Source organism: Hirundo rustica, chromosome 2 (genome assembly GCF_015227805.2).
Source record: "Hirundo rustica isolate bHirRus1 chromosome 2, bHirRus1.pri.v3, whole genome shotgun sequence".
Lineage (NCBI taxonomy): Eukaryota > Metazoa > Chordata > Aves > Passeriformes > Hirundinidae > Hirundo > Hirundo rustica.
Window position 1 is genome coordinate 34,022,261 of NC_053451.1, and position 17,097 is coordinate 34,039,357.

General features: G+C 38.8%; 2 protein-coding genes across 18 annotated transcripts in view; both read left to right on the plus strand.

Annotated features, from left to right (window-relative positions):
- Positions 1 to 10,988, plus strand: part of SYTL2 (synaptotagmin like 2) — a 53,575-nt gene extending 42,587 nt beyond the window's left edge. For all 17 annotated transcript variants that reach the window (XM_040055356.1, XM_040055358.1, XM_040055359.1 and 14 more), the window contains 9 exons: positions 1,304 to 1,398; positions 3,061 to 3,180; positions 4,196 to 4,365; positions 4,977 to 5,079; positions 5,397 to 5,567; positions 5,924 to 6,002; positions 6,974 to 7,073; positions 7,840 to 8,045; positions 9,054 to 10,988. In XM_040055356.1, the coding sequence (XP_039911290.1) occupies positions 1,304 to 1,398; positions 3,061 to 3,180; positions 4,196 to 4,365; positions 4,977 to 5,079; positions 5,397 to 5,567; positions 5,924 to 6,002; positions 6,974 to 7,073; positions 7,840 to 8,045; positions 9,054 to 9,199 (1,190 nt within the window). In that variant the 3' untranslated portion in view covers positions 9,200 to 10,988. The remainder of the gene's footprint in view (positions 1 to 1,303; positions 1,399 to 3,060; positions 3,181 to 4,195; positions 4,366 to 4,976; positions 5,080 to 5,396; positions 5,568 to 5,923; positions 6,003 to 6,973; positions 7,074 to 7,839; positions 8,046 to 9,053) is intronic.
- A 2,813-nt stretch (positions 10,989 to 13,801) lies between these two features.
- CCDC89 (coiled-coil domain containing 89) lies at positions 13,802 to 14,839 on the plus strand. The gene has a single exon (XM_040055217.1). It carries the CDS (start codon positions 13,802 to 13,804, stop codon positions 14,837 to 14,839), a length of 1,038 nt encoding a protein of 345 aa, XP_039911151.1.
- Positions 14,840 to 17,097: the final 2,258 nt, after the last annotated feature.

Consider the following 17,097-nt stretch of genomic DNA (forward strand, 5'->3'; position numbering starts at 1 on the left):
ACTGCTAACTATTTGAAGGAAAAAAACCCACAAAGATCATGGGGTCTTGGGAAGTAGAAAAACCCCAAAACACCAAAAAACCCAGAAAAATCCCACATATAAAGTATATTGATGCTATTTATAACCTTGCAAAACCGTGCTGCTGAATGACAATGATGCTGAATCTGAAACCTGATCAGCATCAAGAGAGGACTGAAAATGCAGCAGAAAGTGAGTAATAGGATTCTTCCAGCAGATACTGGAGAGACTTTTCCTCTGATAGCTGAACTAATACATTAACAATACTTTTTCATTTAACAACTAACAAGTTACACATCTGGACTAGATACTTGCTCTAAGTACTGCATCTAATTGCATACTGACAAAAATTGATCTGCTGGGCACTAGTTGAGTTTTGACATTTTAAGCTTTGCAAAAGTTTCACTCACCTTGCAAACAATCCCATTGTGTGCAGTGTTTCATTTTATGCAATAAATATGTGCTTCTGTAGCTGGCTGTTTGTTGCCAAATGATTTTCTGTCACATGATATTGATGCGTCTCACAATGTGTATTCAGTTCATCTTTGTGTATTATTAAATATAAGTGGGGATTAGAGCATGAAAAATTCTGAGGATCACGAGCTTACTGCAAACTGGATTTTTGCAGGCCTAGCTTGTGCAATAAGATTCTGTACAGTGAAAGAGCACAGAAGTGAGCTGCAGTAGAGGTGTGCGACTGTGGAAGAGACAGAGTGCAAAAAAAGCATCATTAATAAGATAGGCATCTCATAATTAAGTAGGAATACTTGCAACTTCCTTGGTCGTGTCTAGAATTTGCTTGATTTACACACATTTGCCTATTGCAGTTAAATAGACTGAGTAAATAGAACAGAGTTTGGCTTGTATGCTGACTTCTTACTAAGAATATTATAATAATTCTAATGTCAGTGATGATATTGTTAGTGCTCAAGTGTGCTTATTCTTCCTCTAGGAAGAAAATCTGGAAGGTCATCTGCAATGTTTTCTTCATCACTTTTGATCAGAATTTGCTTGTAGCACCCAGGCTACCTCATATCAAACAACATTTCTGGTCCTGTCAAATTCTGTTGGTCACTGTTATAGACAATGCCAAAGTAGATTATTCTTCCTATTGATAGCTTCTCTGAGTCCTATGGGGGGAAAAAAAACCCTTGCATCCAAGGTGGTTGTGCATGTGCTTGTATTTCATCCAAAGTGGTTTGCTTTTAACTGTGTCCTGTTAGGGAATCTCGCTGTTCTGATGTACAACCGTGTTTTTGAAGCCTTTTGAATTACTGCTTTTCAGTTTCCACAGTGACTTCACAGCCTGATAAACTGTTTTCCAACCCTGAAAAACTCAAAGGACTGAGCAAGTCGGTACCATCATTCTTACAGGAAGAGGTGAGCTCCATCTGTGAAATGTTATAATTTCAGGTACCCAGCCATTAACTCTGTGCTAGTAAAATTTTGGAATTCCCAACAACATACCACGCTTGATTTTTGTTGTTATCATCATCATAGTGTGAATCTTGGAACATGTTTCGAGGCTATATTTAAATCTCCTAAAATGACATTGAAGTTTGAAAGTGATAAGCATTTTAAACATTTGGGCCTATGACAACTATGGTTCTCTATCAGAAGAATCACAGAATGGTTTGGTTTGGAAGGGATCTTAAAGAATATCCAGTTCCAATGCCTCTGCTGTGGGCAGCGACACCTTCCACTAGACCAGGTTGCTCAGAGCCCCATCCAACCTGGCCTTGAACACTTCCAGGGGTGGGGGCAGCCACAACTTCTCTGGGTAACCTGTGCCAGTGCTTCACCACGCTTACAGTGAAAAATTTCTTCTTAGCATCTTATCTAAACCTATCATCACTTAGTTTAAAGCAAAGTCCCCCTTGTCTAATCACCATATATCCTTCCCCCGTGGGAGGACTTAGGAATTTTCAGTCTTTCGAAGAGTCCGTGTAACTGGACTGATTATCCACACTGCTTAACTGTTACTTCACTCTCTGGATTTATTTTGTGCCGTCCCAAACAGCATTCTCCAAAGCAATTTTCTCTCAAGAAGCTTTGCCCTGTGTAGGCTGGACATTATTCAGTCCTTATTGTTTACCTCCGAACAGAGGAACAGTCCTGGTCTGCTTTTACTTAACAGAATAGACATAACCAGGTTTTATAAGCAAATTGAAAAAGTCTTTATATGCTAAATGTTTATTTATATAAATAACTATTTTCTTAATGTGCGTGGAAATAGTTGTTTACTAATCTTGTATCTGTTATGAGAAGATCTATGACATCAGACATCAAATATTGAAACTGTTTGAAGGAGCAGGGAGACCTTGTAAATTGTTCCTGGGCTCAATACAACGGGAAGATGAAGTTGACCGTAAAAGCTTGCGTAGGAGGGCACATGTGGGAAGAGGATCAATTCTTTAGTGTAGAGATAGCATTGAGCTAGAATGGGGCTGTGAGTACATAACCTGATAATGACCAAGAAAACAAAAGCTGCAATTCTCTCATGAAAAAGCAAAGCTCTGCTTGCCCTCAAAAAACTTTGCAAAAACCATTCACTGTATCCAGTGGTGTTCTCCGAATTGTTACCTTCTGGCCAGCTGCCCCGAAGAGACAGGCAAGGAATTGACAGCATTTACTATATAACACAAGGGACTGGTAAAAGAACTGAGCATTATCAATTGCATAGGTTATGCATGAGACAGTGACACAGAGAAGTTGAGTTTACTTGTCCTAATAAACTTAGCTTTGTCATTTTTCATTGCTACTTGAGATTTAAAAAAGACAAATAAACAAACTCCCAAACCTAATTGCATTGCTGCTTAAAAAAATTATCAGTGTAGGCTGTTCATCAGAAAAACTCCCTTTCAACTTTAAATGCTTGACCTAATTCAAGAAATATTATTCATGTTGCACTACAAGGGAATTTAAATTCAGACTTCCATTGAGTCTCAATCTGCATTAAAATTCTGTTTGTTTGTTTTTGTTTAATTTTTCTTGTGACTATAAAGAACGTACGCAGACTTTCTTTCCGTGATGTTTTTGTAGAGTGATGACAGAGAGACAGATACAACATCAGAAAGCAGTTATTCCTTTGGCAGAATCAAGAAGAGTCCCAGCTCTCTAACCAATCTTAGCAGCTCTTCTGGCATGGCCTCCTTATCCTCTGTATGTAAACCAAAGCATTATTTTAGTGGCACTTTGCTTTTGCTAATTTCTCCAATTTTTTTTTGGCTCTTTTCTCATTTATCTTTCTTCCCTTGTCATCTGTCTCCTTCTTTCCACTCCTGTTATATGAACATAACATAATTTCTTGCATGGAATTGCCTGAAGCAAGTAAAGTAAAATTAAATAGATTTTTTTTTTTTCCTTGTAATATATTAGAGCTTGTTCAGGGCTCTGAACAAAGACATGGATTTTACCCTTGAAACTTATATTTGTAGCTGAAAATGAGGAAAAATTCATATTGAACAAACATTTAGAAAGGGAGAAAGGGGAGAGAGAGAAGTGAAAGCAGGAGATATTATTGGTATATCAGGTTTGCAGTTGAATCACCTAGCTAACCAAAAGTCATTGGTTTATGTGAACTTTGAATAAGAAAACCAGAATTTTGGGGAAGGATGTTGAGATTATATATATATATATATATATATATATATATATACACACAAGCATCTTTCTTCTCTTTATTTCATATTTAATTTTCAGTGTTTTATTTAGTTATGTATCTGGGTACATAATTCAGCCATATAAACTTTATCTATTAATCTTTTTGTTAGTATTTTAAGAAGGTCTGTTGTCCTAAACTCTTAGGCTCTGCTTTCTGCAAGGAAGATCAGCTGAGGAGATTTAGAAGTAATATTTCAAGTATCTGAGCACAATCAATTTTCAAATCTACAGCATCCTATAATTTAATTTCTTCTATCTCAATGCAGTAAACCCATTCAATTTTTTTTTTTGTAAGAATCCTGGCCTAACACCTTTGATTTCCAAATATCTTTCTTTCATTAATCTGCCTGCTGAGAAGCTTGTATAATAGCATCTATTACATTTCATTGTTACATCTGAAGAATTGCAGTTGATTTCTTTTCTGTCTGATTCCTGAGCACAACTTCTACCCTGATGCTGAAGTATCTGGTGAAATGCAATGTCTGGAAAATATTTCTCCTCTTGTACGACACAGGTGAGCGGCAGCCTAATGAGCATCTACAGCGCAGACTTTGGCAATGTTGATGTGAAGGGGAACATTCAGTTTGCCATTGACTATGTGGAACAGCTGCATGAGCTCCACATCTTCATTTGCCAGTGTAAAGACCTGGCAGTAGCAGATGTTAAGCGACAGCGTTCAGACCCGTAAGTACAAAGAATGTGTTTCTTTTCTAATGGAAGTTTTTCTTTTAACATGGAAGTGAAAACTGCTGGGTTTTTCCAATCTCTCTACCCTGCTGGAGTAAACCACCAGAAATAGATGAAGAGGCTATAATGTGCTTTGTGAGGTTTTTTTTTTTAACTCTGGTTGAATATAGAACTGCTCTTTTAAATTGGTGTGTATATATATTAACATAGGAAATTAAAACTTTTAAGAATATTAAATTATTTTTTTAAATTACACTTTTCAGATGGTAAATCCCACTTTGATATGTTTTCTGTAGGATTAGCACCTATAAATATGATATTTGGGCCTGCTACAGGTATATGTTCTGTATTTTCATGTGCTGAGGAGACATTTCAACAGATTTTCCTCTGAAGAAAGATATTATATAAAAAAAGTTACGTTGTTATACATCTCCACTGCTGTTCTAATTCTTAAATATGCAAACTGAATAACATAATGTCTACTCAAGTGCATTTCTTTTACTTTGTAAGCAAATACTTGTGTATTTTGAAGATGAAGTTAAAGACAGTCTGGACTTTTTAGGTTTTGGGTTTTTTTAATTCTTCTAACAACTCTGTCTAAATTTTAGGTATGTAAAGACCTACCTGCTTCCAGAGAAATACAGACTGGGCAAACGGAAGACCTCTGTCAAAAAGAAAACTTTTAATCCAGTCTATAATGAAATACTGCGGGTATTTATCAAACTTTATTACTAGATATAACTTACTGTATGTGTGATGAACCTCAGCTTTTGGGCACAGGTCTAGATTGCACTCCAAAGGGAAATTAGCATGAGAGGGATTGCCCTGCAGAGCTGGCTGTGTGCTCCCATTGAGAGGTTAACTCTCCAGGGATCTCTGCGTCCAGCATTGGAACACTGGTGGTTTTTTACATCTTGTACATGACCCATGTATAAGCTTAAGATGATAGAAATAAAAAGTGAATAGCAACATTGGTAAAAATTCAGATTGTTTTAATTTTTTTTTTTTTCTTTACTTCTTCCTGGCAGTACAAAATTGAGAAGGAGCTCCTAAAGAATCAAAGCCTTAATATCTCTGTCTGGCACAATGATACCTTTGGGAGGAATAGCTTCCTTGGTGAAGTGGAATTGGATTTAGGAGCTTGGGACTGGAATGATCCATCCAATAAGCAGATCAACTGGTTTCCTCTCAAGCCAAGGGTAGGTTGGCTGTTCTGCATTTTCTGCTGTGTAAGTGCAAAACCAAGTCATTCTTTAGGCTTGGTCTTGTGTGTTCTATGGGTTTTGTGCTGATTATAATCATAAATACTTATTCACTGGTAAAAAATACGGTTCTGAGATGTTTTTTAGTCTAGCTAGCTATTGCAGCAGGAAAAAACCTTCTCACAGTCTAAGGAGTAGGAAATTCAAAGTATTTCTCTTTTTCATAATGCTGCAACAGAAATCTGAAGGTACTTGTTAACCAAATATGGAGTAAACCTTCTGAAGATGTGGAGCAAGTGCAGCACCGTTTTAATATCAGATGTTTGGTTTAATTTTTTTTTTTTTCATTTCAGACTTCAGCAATAACTCCTGATCCAGAAAACAGAGGGGAGATGAAACTAGCTCTCCAGTATGTCCCACATCCAATTGGAGGTAAGCATTGCTCCTTTGCTTGGATTCATCAAGCCTTTGGTGGTTTGTCCTTTTTTTTTTTTTTTTTTTAAATATTAATAAACCAAACAAACAAAACCACAAAAAACAAACAAACAAAAAACCCAAAATAAAAACCACAAAACACTGTTTAATGTTTGTCATTCACTTCACACGGCTTCTTTCAACATAAAAGTTTTCTGTTTTCTTCCTAGAGGATTAAGTCACTCTGATTGTGAATACAGTTAAGAATCCCAAAGACCATTTTGAGATATTTGGTTGGTTTTGTTGGTTTTTTTTTAATGTTACTGATGAAGAAATTACCTCATTGTCATAATCTAAGATTTATAATGCAATATGAACATGTAACAAAATTCTGTTTTCTCAATAATTTTAGAGATTTTAAATCATCAGGCAGATGCTGTGGTTTGCTAAACAATGACAACACCCTGAATTTCAAGCAACACTACATGTAGGAAGTTGCAGCAAGTATTTAGAAAGCAGACATTTACAGCAGTCTGATCAGTTTGGTTCAATCTTGTCTGGCAATAGATAGTGGACCAATCTGAGAGTGAAGCCAGGTTTTTAATGCAGACAGTCAGTCAGTAAGAATCAAAGATATTAAGAGCATAAAAGAGCGTATTTGAAAGCACAAGTAACAATAAATTCTAACATCGGATAGGCTGATGACAAGCTGATCTAGGAGTCTTGGGAAGAGAAGAGCAGTGGCATGTGTTTGCTTACTTGTAACAGAAGAAAAGTCATTGTAGGAATGCAGACATGATGTGATCCTGCAGTACTTTGATGGGATGAAGATCTCAACTTCCAGAGTACAGAGAGCAATGTTGAATTAAGATGTGAGATAACAAGTCCAGACTGAATATCAGCTCTACAAATGGGCAGGAATTGCTGCATCAGACAGAATACCTTTAAAAGGCATCTGCTTAAGCAGATGTTTTGTTTTCTTTGTACAGGAAAGAAGACTCTGTCTACTGGTGAGGTCCACATCTGGGTGAAGGAATGCCATAACCTCCCTCTTCTGAGAGGAAATAGGCTCAACTCTTTTATTAAATGGTAAGAATTGAGGTTGAAGTCATCAAACACAGCGGCTTAATAATGCTACCATTGTGCTTTCTAATTGCACCTTCTTTTTCTACATTCATATAAAAAGAATACTGAATTGGTTTCTGATTCTTTTTTAGTGTAGTGCAAATTGTCCTGTATAGTTTACAACTTCCACATGCTAAGTATGTACCACCAAGTAAAACTCACTGGGAGAGCTTTTTGTGTCATTATTATGCTTTGGTTTTGTCTCAGTCACTTGGTGGAAGGACTAGTCAAACTGTTCAAGCTTTTATTCACATTTAAGCAAAGCATGTTCGTGCAAAACATGGTTTAGCTTAGCAAATTTTGGGGGAAGACAGAAGCATGAAATAGTGTAATAGTGTGAATACATAGTTGTATTTCTTCCCCCTTCCCTTCCACATACAGACTGAAAACGTGAAAAGACAAGAATAACAAGATGGTTGGGGAAATCTCTGGCAGCAACAAAATGTTTGAGCGTCATCAGTGATAACATAGCAAATAAACTCACTTGTGCCTCTTCCCCACCCGACCTGCCCTTCCATCCTCTGAAGCACAAGGGTGGATACCTGCTGCCAGTATTTCCTGTTAAGGAGCTGAGAGTGTGACCCTTTACTCTATCTCTGTAGAGCACCTTATCTTCAGTCCTATTTCAACATGCAAAACACAGTTAATCAGCAGCTTTTGCCTTTTCAGTATGTTTCATGCAGGCTGTGCTGTGCGAGTGCAAACTGACAGTGCTTTTTTCTCTCTGAAGTACCATTCTTCCAGACACCAGCAGAAAAAGTCGTCAGAAAACAAGGACGGTTGCAAAAACTACAAATCCGGTGTTCAACCACACCATGGTCTATGATGGCTTTAGACCAGAAGATTTAAAAGAAGCCTGCATAGAACTCACAGTCTGGGATCACAACAAACTAGCAAACCACTTTCTGGGAGGCCTCCGGATAGGCCTTGGGACAGGTACTGGACAATCTCCACATTAATTTAATTTACTTAATAATTGATTTACTTAATACTTAATTTACAAAGTAGTCTTTCCCTTCCTTCCCTCTCTTTTCCATTTCTTCTCTTTCAGTTTTTCTTTTCTCTTGAACAGTTTCATTCAGTGACATACCTATTCTTCAGAACAGATCTGAAATGTAAATAATAGTGTTAAGGGGGTTAGGATGACTGACAAAGAGAATTATTAGAAACAAACCTTTTTCTGGCCATACATTGTATCTGGTACTGTTTAAAGTACAAGAATATGCTATTCCTGTACCTGAAATCTGATAATGTCTTGCAAACTTACTCATGCAAAAAAATAGTTTAAAGACAGCAGTGGGTGGAAATAAAAGGATAGATCAGGAATGCAGGATAAGATTGGAAGATACTGAATAGGAAAAATTATAAATGCAAACAAGTTTTTAGAATAAGATGTGCAGATATAGCAGCAGGAAAAGCATACAATTCTTCTATTTGTCCCTTTCATTCCACTCTCTGATCTGAGGTGAGGACATGTTTGGAGTATTCCCAAGAAATGCAACTACTTTTCACAAACTACTTTTCACAAATTAGTTTCTTGCATGGTTCACCAGGATAACCTAAATTACAAATTAGAACAGTAAGTGCTAATTTGAATTTTAGAGTACCCGAGGTTGCATTTCAGTACAAAATCAGTACCCTATTTTATTGTTAAACCTTCTCAGATATACGAGCAATAGGCGTCTTTTTCCTTGGGATTGTGACAAAAAAACCCACAAGGATATAAAGGAAAAAACCTGGGCAAAGATGACAAAATTTGTGTGAAACTCTTGTTAATTGTATTCCACATATTTGGTCAAGAGTAAAAATGTAGAACTGCATCTCCAAAGCACTATATCAGCTACCTGAGGAGATGTAACTATTTCTGAGCAGGCAATTTGATTGTCTACACTTAACTGTGCAGCATATCAAGTAATTTTTCTCTTAAAACTGACATTTTTCTAGGCAAAAGCTATGGAACTACAGTAGATTGGATGGATTCTACTTCAGATGAAACTGCCCTTTGGGAGAAGATGATGAAATCTCCAAACACCTGGATAGAAGATACACTACCTCTCAGGATGCTTATGGTTGCAAAATTGACAAAATAAGGTGGATTTTTATTTGTTAGTGTCAAAAAGAAACCTTGGGAATGAAATTGAAAGCATGAGAGTGGAACTTGGGAGAGGAACACAGTACTTTTTTTTTACAGTTTCTGTGTTACTGTTCTGGTTTTGTGCTGTCAGATGTCACTTTGTATTTCAAATTAAACATCTGCTTGCAGATAATTATGTAAATTGTAGGGATTTAAAAACTTCTTATTTACTGAGAGAAACTTCAAGAAAGAAGGTGCTTACAGAACTCAGAGATAGCTGTGATACCTGGATGACTGTGTTGTCCAACTGAAGCATTGCTAATCCCTTAAATGATCCAAATACCCAGCAGAAATATAAGAGCACGTCAACTGTTTCTGTACAGTGCTAGGATTGTTCATGAAGTCTTACAGATAAGATGGCAACAACAGTGTTAAAGCCCATTGGTATGTGGTTTTATCCTCATTATGCCATGTTAGATCTCACCAGCATGGAATATGGGCATGAAAAATTTAGATTTTTGAAAGTTCCTCTAGCTATACTTGTATGTTTCTAGGACATGAGAGTTACTTCCCCAGTGAAAGAGGCGTGAATGAAGTGGTACTGTCAGTGTCCTATTCTGCGAGGTGCAGAGGGCTTAGTTCCAATGTACTGTAAAAAGTCAGGGTTATAAAAAGTCTGCTTTATATATGTGTTAATCATCTTGTTAGCATACAATACTCAGTCTTAAGTGCTGAAAATGTAAAGGTGAAACTTTTTTTTTATGCCAGTGCTCCTCAAAAGGATTTAAATTTTAGTGATGACAAGGATGTTGGGTATTTATTCTCTCCAAAGTGCACTTGTTTGTACCTGTATCCATTAGCTTGGGGATTTTTTTGCAAGAAGTGAACTTACCTGTGCTTCAGCCCCACTGTTGGGAGACTGGTAGGACTGTGGTAGGCTTTGCTTAGTTTTGAGGCATAGGAAATAAGTCTGGAGTTTGTAACTTGTATAAATGCATGCAACCAGTAGATACACACAAAATACATTCCTTTTGTTTTGTTTTAATAAATGCAGCCTATTTAAACTAAATAGGAATTCATTTTTTATTAAATGCCAGTGGTTTATGTTAGCCATTCAGCACGCAATGTAACAAAATGCGGACAGAAAACATTTTTGAAACTAAATGCACTCTTAGTTACTCCAGCTAAGTCTAAAAGCTGGTGAAATCTTTCACTTCAGTTAGAGGGGAGAAAGGAACTCTTCACACTTCTAATGCAATTGCTTGATTTAATCACACAAATTTAAATGCTGCTTGGTATTTATTTTACACAGTGAATGAGGAAAAAAAGGAAAGATGCTATTCAACCTGCCAGGGAATCCACTTTCTCTCTTGTAAACCAGGCGGTCTGTGGAGTTTACAAATGTCAAAAGCAGTTGGCCAGTCTTTGATATCTTCCTGTTTCGAGTGTTTTGTATGAGATTGGTAACTGCTACAGCTTCCACTCTGCCAGACATATACAAAACACTTTTTGACCAAGGAACACGTGCCCGTGACACTTCAGAACAATGTATTCTTACCAACATGGTACAGCTGCTGCTTTGATTCTACATTCTTGAAGAGCCACTCCTGAAAAGATGGTGATTCTGAAAAAAGAATAGGCACCTAATTTGTTTGTATTCACTCCCTGTGAGAATTAATCTTCATCTGAAAACAGAGGTTGCTGTGAACATGACCTCCAGCTTCACAGGACTGATGTCTTTATTGCAGTTATATCTCCTGTGAAGCTCAAATATACTGCTAAGTCAAAACAGCTTTGGGGTCAGTTGTAGGGATGGTGTCTTAAGGCTCCAGATTTGCAGGCAAGTGTCGTGTAATCTGCTATGTTCTGTACTCTACAAAACTTTAATACTTAAACTTCACTGCTATCAAAATAAAATGTTTAGTTTGTGACAGTGGCAATCTCCTTGTCTTCTGATCAAGTAGAAGACATTCTGTGTCTTGCTATTTTTTTTATCCCTTCTAGAGACAGACAACATTTTTCTGATATCTCAAAAGACTCTACTTACCCCCCCTGCACTGATAGAACAAACCTCAAATTTTGAAAAGCTACCTGAACTTGAATGCAAGATTTACTTGCATGCTGCACTTGTAATTAACTAGTTTGATTAATTAATGACACAGAAGTGCTATGTACTCATCTAGGTTAATTTAGAAACTGAGCTGAGTAACAAAGACTGTCCCATAAGTACAGAAGTTCCTTCAAAGTTTTTAATACCTTTTTTTTAATTGTGTACAGAATTCCTAACTTCAGTGGTTTGATAATATGCTGATAAAGAAATGTGAGTTGGGAAGTTGATTAAGACAAAAAGTTTCAAGAAACTTGTTACTTTGCTCTCAAGTCAAAGGCGGAAAGCCTTTAGACATCCATAACCAAAATTTTCAAGGTGCATAATTACCTAGTCATTAAAGGGCAGTTTGATAAATTAATAGCTATGCTTTGTTATAAAGGTGAACTGGAATTAAGAATCAAAGCAGCTACACTCCTAGAACATCTTTATGTATATTCATGCTTGTTTGGAGAAATACAACAGTTCCTTCCTCTCTTCTTCATGTTATGAGTTCATCTTTGTTTTAGCCCATGATTTTTTTTTAGTATATATGTGTGTATATGCATATATACATATGTGTATATCTTCTAAATTACACTGCTTTCACTTGCTATAAAGCAGGCTTCAAAGTCCCAGCTCTCCTTTTGTGCTCTGTGTTCAGAAACCTCCCATCTCTGCAAGTAAGGCTGCAAACCTGAGTTGGTGCAGCAACTCCCACTGCTTTGGTTTTACCCATTTTGAAATGCGTACTGTGCCCTCCTCCTCTTCTTTGCTTCGTGTCTTTTGCCCACAGCACTCTCTTCTTTCTCCTTCATATCCTTTTCCAGAGGATGCAGCAAAACCTGCACTGACTTCTTTCTTCCAGTTACATTTATTTTTCCCTTCCCTCTCCTGTCTGCCAGATTTATATTAGCTGCTGAATAAATTTGCAAGTTGTTCAGGGCAGGGTCCGTCTTTACTTTCTATGGACCTTCAGTGTGTTCTGAGGTCAGAGCCTGCTATTCTGATCTCTTCTGGCATGTGCAGGGCATAAGCTGAGAACAAGTTGTTCAAGCTTGAGGAAATTCTCTTTCCTTTTCCAAATCTGTGTGCTTTTGAGTGTGTCAGCAGTGTTTGTTTGCTAAGAAATGCTGCCAGCTCTTTCAGCCACCCTGGTGGGGCTGGCCTGGGTCCAAGCAGCCTGGATGAGCTCATGAGCTCTGGAGTGACTTGATTCAGCATCTTACCTCTATGGAAACAGAACCTCACAATAGGAGAGACAACAAACAGGATAAAGAAAATACCTGGTAAGAAAATTGTTTTCTCTTAAACCCTGCTCTTCATTGTATTTCCACTGGATGGCCTAAACCTTTCAGTCCTTTCCCCTCTCCTCCATTATTTGCAAAGGATCCAAGGTAGCAACAGCAGTGAGAGAGTGCGGGATGGTGGAGGCAGAGCTGGTGTCTGTACTGGAGTCGCTACTACACAGCTCCAAAATTCTTTGTGCTTCACAGGTGTTTATTTATTTTTGTTGTACGTTATATTTCATCCTTGCTTTAAGCTGGCTCCTTCCAATCCTATCTTTACCTCCAGTCAAAGCTCATAATTCACAAAACCTGATTATCAGCATACCGTTTCAGGTCCTCATCCAAATGAAAAACTTCTAGATGAGTTTTAGGTTAATTTTTCAAACATCTGGGTAGCATGCTGTGTGATTTAGCACCAATAACCATTTTGGCGCATATATAAGTATTTCCTTAGTTTTACATGAAGAACCAATTTTTTAAATTTACATGCCAAAAATAATCCAGCAGATCAGTGTGAAAACTCAGATGAAAAACTGTTTCTCCAGGCACGCAGGCTTTGCATCACATAGCATTCACTAATTATTAACATTGTATAGATCTTTGATTTGATTCATAAATCTCTAAGCATGGGATAAGGCTATTCAGTTATTTTTAACAAGCAACATAACTATCATAGAAATCTTGTAAATCAATTAAAAGTTTGACGTAACCCTCCATGTTTTATTTGCAGTTGCAATACAGAGCTGTAGAAGAAAATAAAGGCAGAGGAAGAGGACTGTGTAAGGAATTATTTACAACTTTATCACTTACAAGCTTTTTATCTAAATATAATAGTAGTTCTTGTATCTACAACAGCAGTGCCTCGGGAAGGAATGATTAGTGAGGCTAGTCATCAGCAAATGAATAGGTTTGCATAAGTACTAAGCCCACATTCTTTGCTTTTGCTCACAGAGTCTGACATCCTTGAGTCCCAGTGTGCCTGAGTGAAGCAGAGGAGGGGGAGGGCAGCAGGCCTGTGTGGTTTCCAGCTGACATTGGTTTTGGAAAGTCCTTGGAAAGAAAGATATGTTCTCCCACATCTCTGGGCTTCCAGAGAAACACCACCAGCTTATGGCAGTAGTGTTGGCCACACAGCCACTGGGAACTGTTTAATTATGCTGAGTTAATTATCACTAACAGAAGCAGCCACTGTAAAATTTTATCTTGAAACAGGGGCTCCATGGCTTAGGAGACAGGAGCAGGGATGGTTGACTCCACAGGTGATCCAGGGACAGGTAAAGACATGGAAGATCTGACAAAAGGCTTGGAGGAACTCTGTGAGAGCTCTAAGGAACAGAGCGAGGAGACCCTGCTGCTTTCACAGCAAGAACATCATCATCATCTTGTCTCTATACTGAAGAAGAAAGTGGATGGCATACACAAACGCTGCAGAGACCTGGAGCAGCTCAACATGGAGCTGGAGAAACTGAGGGCAGAGAATGCTGTGAAAATGAAAACCCAGACCCAGTGTATTCAGTGTTTGGAGGGATGCTTCATGGATCTGGTCAAAAACCATGAAAAGATGATCCAGTTCAAAAATGAACACGAAAACCAGCACACGCAGCTGTGGGAGGAGAACAAACGCCTGCAGCAGGACAGGGAAGCACTCTTCAGCCAGGCTGTGAGGGAGAAGGAAGCTGAGGTGCTCCGGCTGGCGGCCCAGGCAAGGAAGCTCTCACAGCTGTTATGCTCCTTGCGGGAGAAATATGCTTATGAGAGTCACAGAGCACAGGAGCGAGAGAAGGAGCTGCTGGAAGCTCAGAGCCAGCGGGCAGATGCCTACGCCCAGGAGGTGGATTCACTAAAGAAGCAGCTACAACTCCTACAGGAGAGGCACCAACAAGCTGCTGCAAGGGCTGAGCAGGTAGAGAGTCAGCAGAAGGCTCAGGGCAATGAGCTGCAGGCCAAGCTGGAAAGAAAACATGAAGAGACAGAGCAGCTACTGAACCTGGTCATGGAGAGGAGCGAAGCTCTGCAAGATAAGGAACCGGAGATTCAGAAGCTGGAGGAGAAGCTAGAGACCATGGAAGAAGCCAGGCAAAGAGCAGGAAGGTGCCTCAAGAAAGAGGCAGCAAGAGTAGACAAAGATCTGAAAGTTCAGGAGCTCCAAGGACAGTTAGAACGCAGCAAGCAGGCATACAGTGAGCTCTTGCTGCAGTTCGATGCTTACAGAAAGCACAGTATGGATTTGCTGACTAAAGAGAGAGCTCTAAATGTCAAACTCTGTCACTTTGTTGCATAACTGCAGTTTTTTTCTCTGTTGTCAAGAGGTGCCTCTATGGTAACATACCCCAGAATGTTGTTCCTCTCCATGGGACAATCCTCTGGTTTCTTTATACCTCACCATTTTAAACCCTCCTGCACTGACAGTTCTGTAGCCTTTTTGTCATTACACTTTTATGAAAGTAAATCACTACACTCTTAAATCTGAACATGTATCATTGAACCAGTCAAACCTGTGACATGAATGATTAGGGTGGAAAACATAAAATATGAATTTGATTTATTTAGTGCTAACCTCTGCTGAATCATAGGTTTTCATTCTTTTATTGTTAAAACCACTTTATTTTTCAAGATGACCAAAAGCTCAAACTCTTAGCCTTTTGTATTTAGTTCTGCTTTGAAGTTCAACAGAGGCTGGGCACATAAGAGGCTCTGAGGCTCCAAGAAAGAATACTCTGCAATATCTCTGCAATTCTCTAAATTCAGGAATTTAACAGGTAATCCAGTAATATCATATAACATCTGAGTCTCAAGCAAATTTACTGTTTATAGTTTTCTAGTAGTCTTGCAGATTTCTGCAGTCATTTAAACCCTATTTAATGCCAGAGTAGTATTTATATCTCCATTCAGCTCAGAATAAATTGTCAAGTCTTTCGGGTGATTTCAAACTGTTCTTTGGAACAGGATGATGTTCTAGATGTCCCTCCAGGTTGTGGGGGGTTTTTTTGTTGTTGTTTTTTTTGTGGGTTTTTTTTGTGGGTGTTTTTTTTTTTTTGTTTTTTTTTTTTTTGTTTGGTTTTTTGTTTGTTTTGGTTTGGTTTTTGTGTGTGTGTGTGTGTGGTTTTGTTGTTGTTATTGTTGTGTTTTTGTTTTTTGGGGTTTTTTTTGTTTGTTTGGGTTTTTTTGTTTGGTTTTTTTCCCCTGTTTCTAGCTGTTTTCTGCAGATAAATATTAGTGATACACTTTTATTTTGTGCACCTCAGGCAGCTTTTGACAAAAAGAAAAATCTTTCCTATCAGCACTGTGGGATACAGAGACTTCCCGCTCTCTCTTGCTGATCTCCTAGGCAAGAGGGAACCTCAAGGCACGGGGGTTGGAACTAGGTGACTTTTAGCGTCCCTTTCAACCCAAACTATTCTCTGATCCTGTGATTCTGACTCTACATAAGCAGCAGCTGCTAGCAGCCTTCTGAATTCCTCTGGACTGTCCTTGAACCCATGCAAAGCCAAGTGAGAAGTATCGCTCTATGACCTGCTGTGTGATGAACCACAGCATTTCTTCTGACCCTGGCTCCTCTAAGTGTCATTCCACATGTGTTTTACGGACCACATTTTCCTACTTTTTCTAACCATACTTCCCTGCTCTGAGGTGCCCACCCCACCCATACATTTAGTTAACCTCAGTGCTGGTAGCTATGGTATAAACACCAACTGACTCACACACTACGCCCTTGGTCTGAGAGCTGGCTGCTGTTTGAATTAGTCCATGGGCAACAAGCAATGAGCAGCACCTGAATCCCTCTGGTCACTGAGGTCTCTTTCAAGAGACCCTGACATCAAGTGCCGAAGTACGCTAAAACCAAGGGGGGTGGTGGGAAAGACCCCACATTCCGCACTCCTCAGGGACATCCCCCTTCCCACCCTTTGGCACTGTCTGCATGTGACAGACCTTGCTCACTCACACGCAAACCCCTCGTCACTGCCCCTGTTCCCTCCTTCACACCCCCCTCCTGTACACCCACATTTCCTCTGCACTTCTCATCCCCCCAGCCACACCTGTCTCCCCTCACACCCACAGCCTCCCACACCTGTCACCCTGCTATCCACAAAAATCAGATTTGTTACCTGGTGTGCAACACACCGATAATTACACATGTGAGGCATTCATTTATTTCAGAGTTGCACAAGTCTGGGTGCTCGGTGGTATCCCACAAATCAAACTATCAAAACTTTTTACAATTTATACATTTTATCAAACAAGTGAATTGGTGTTACAAGCTACAAGTTACCTAGTTCACCTGTTAATTAGTTTCTATCAGTTAATGATTCTCTCTTGCTAGTTTTCATGCTCAATCTTTTTCTTAGTTGGGGTCGGTGGTCCGCGTGTCAGTAGTTGGGATCTCCCCGTGCTGGAATTGTTTGACCCAGTCGGAGCTGATTTAGCGCAGTTGCCGAGTTGGGTTTATTAATTTATTCCTTATTGTAGGAGTTCTGCTAGGTGTCCTGGTGGCCCGTAAATTCTGCGTTCTTTGTGTCCACTATCAGCGGTGCATCCTAA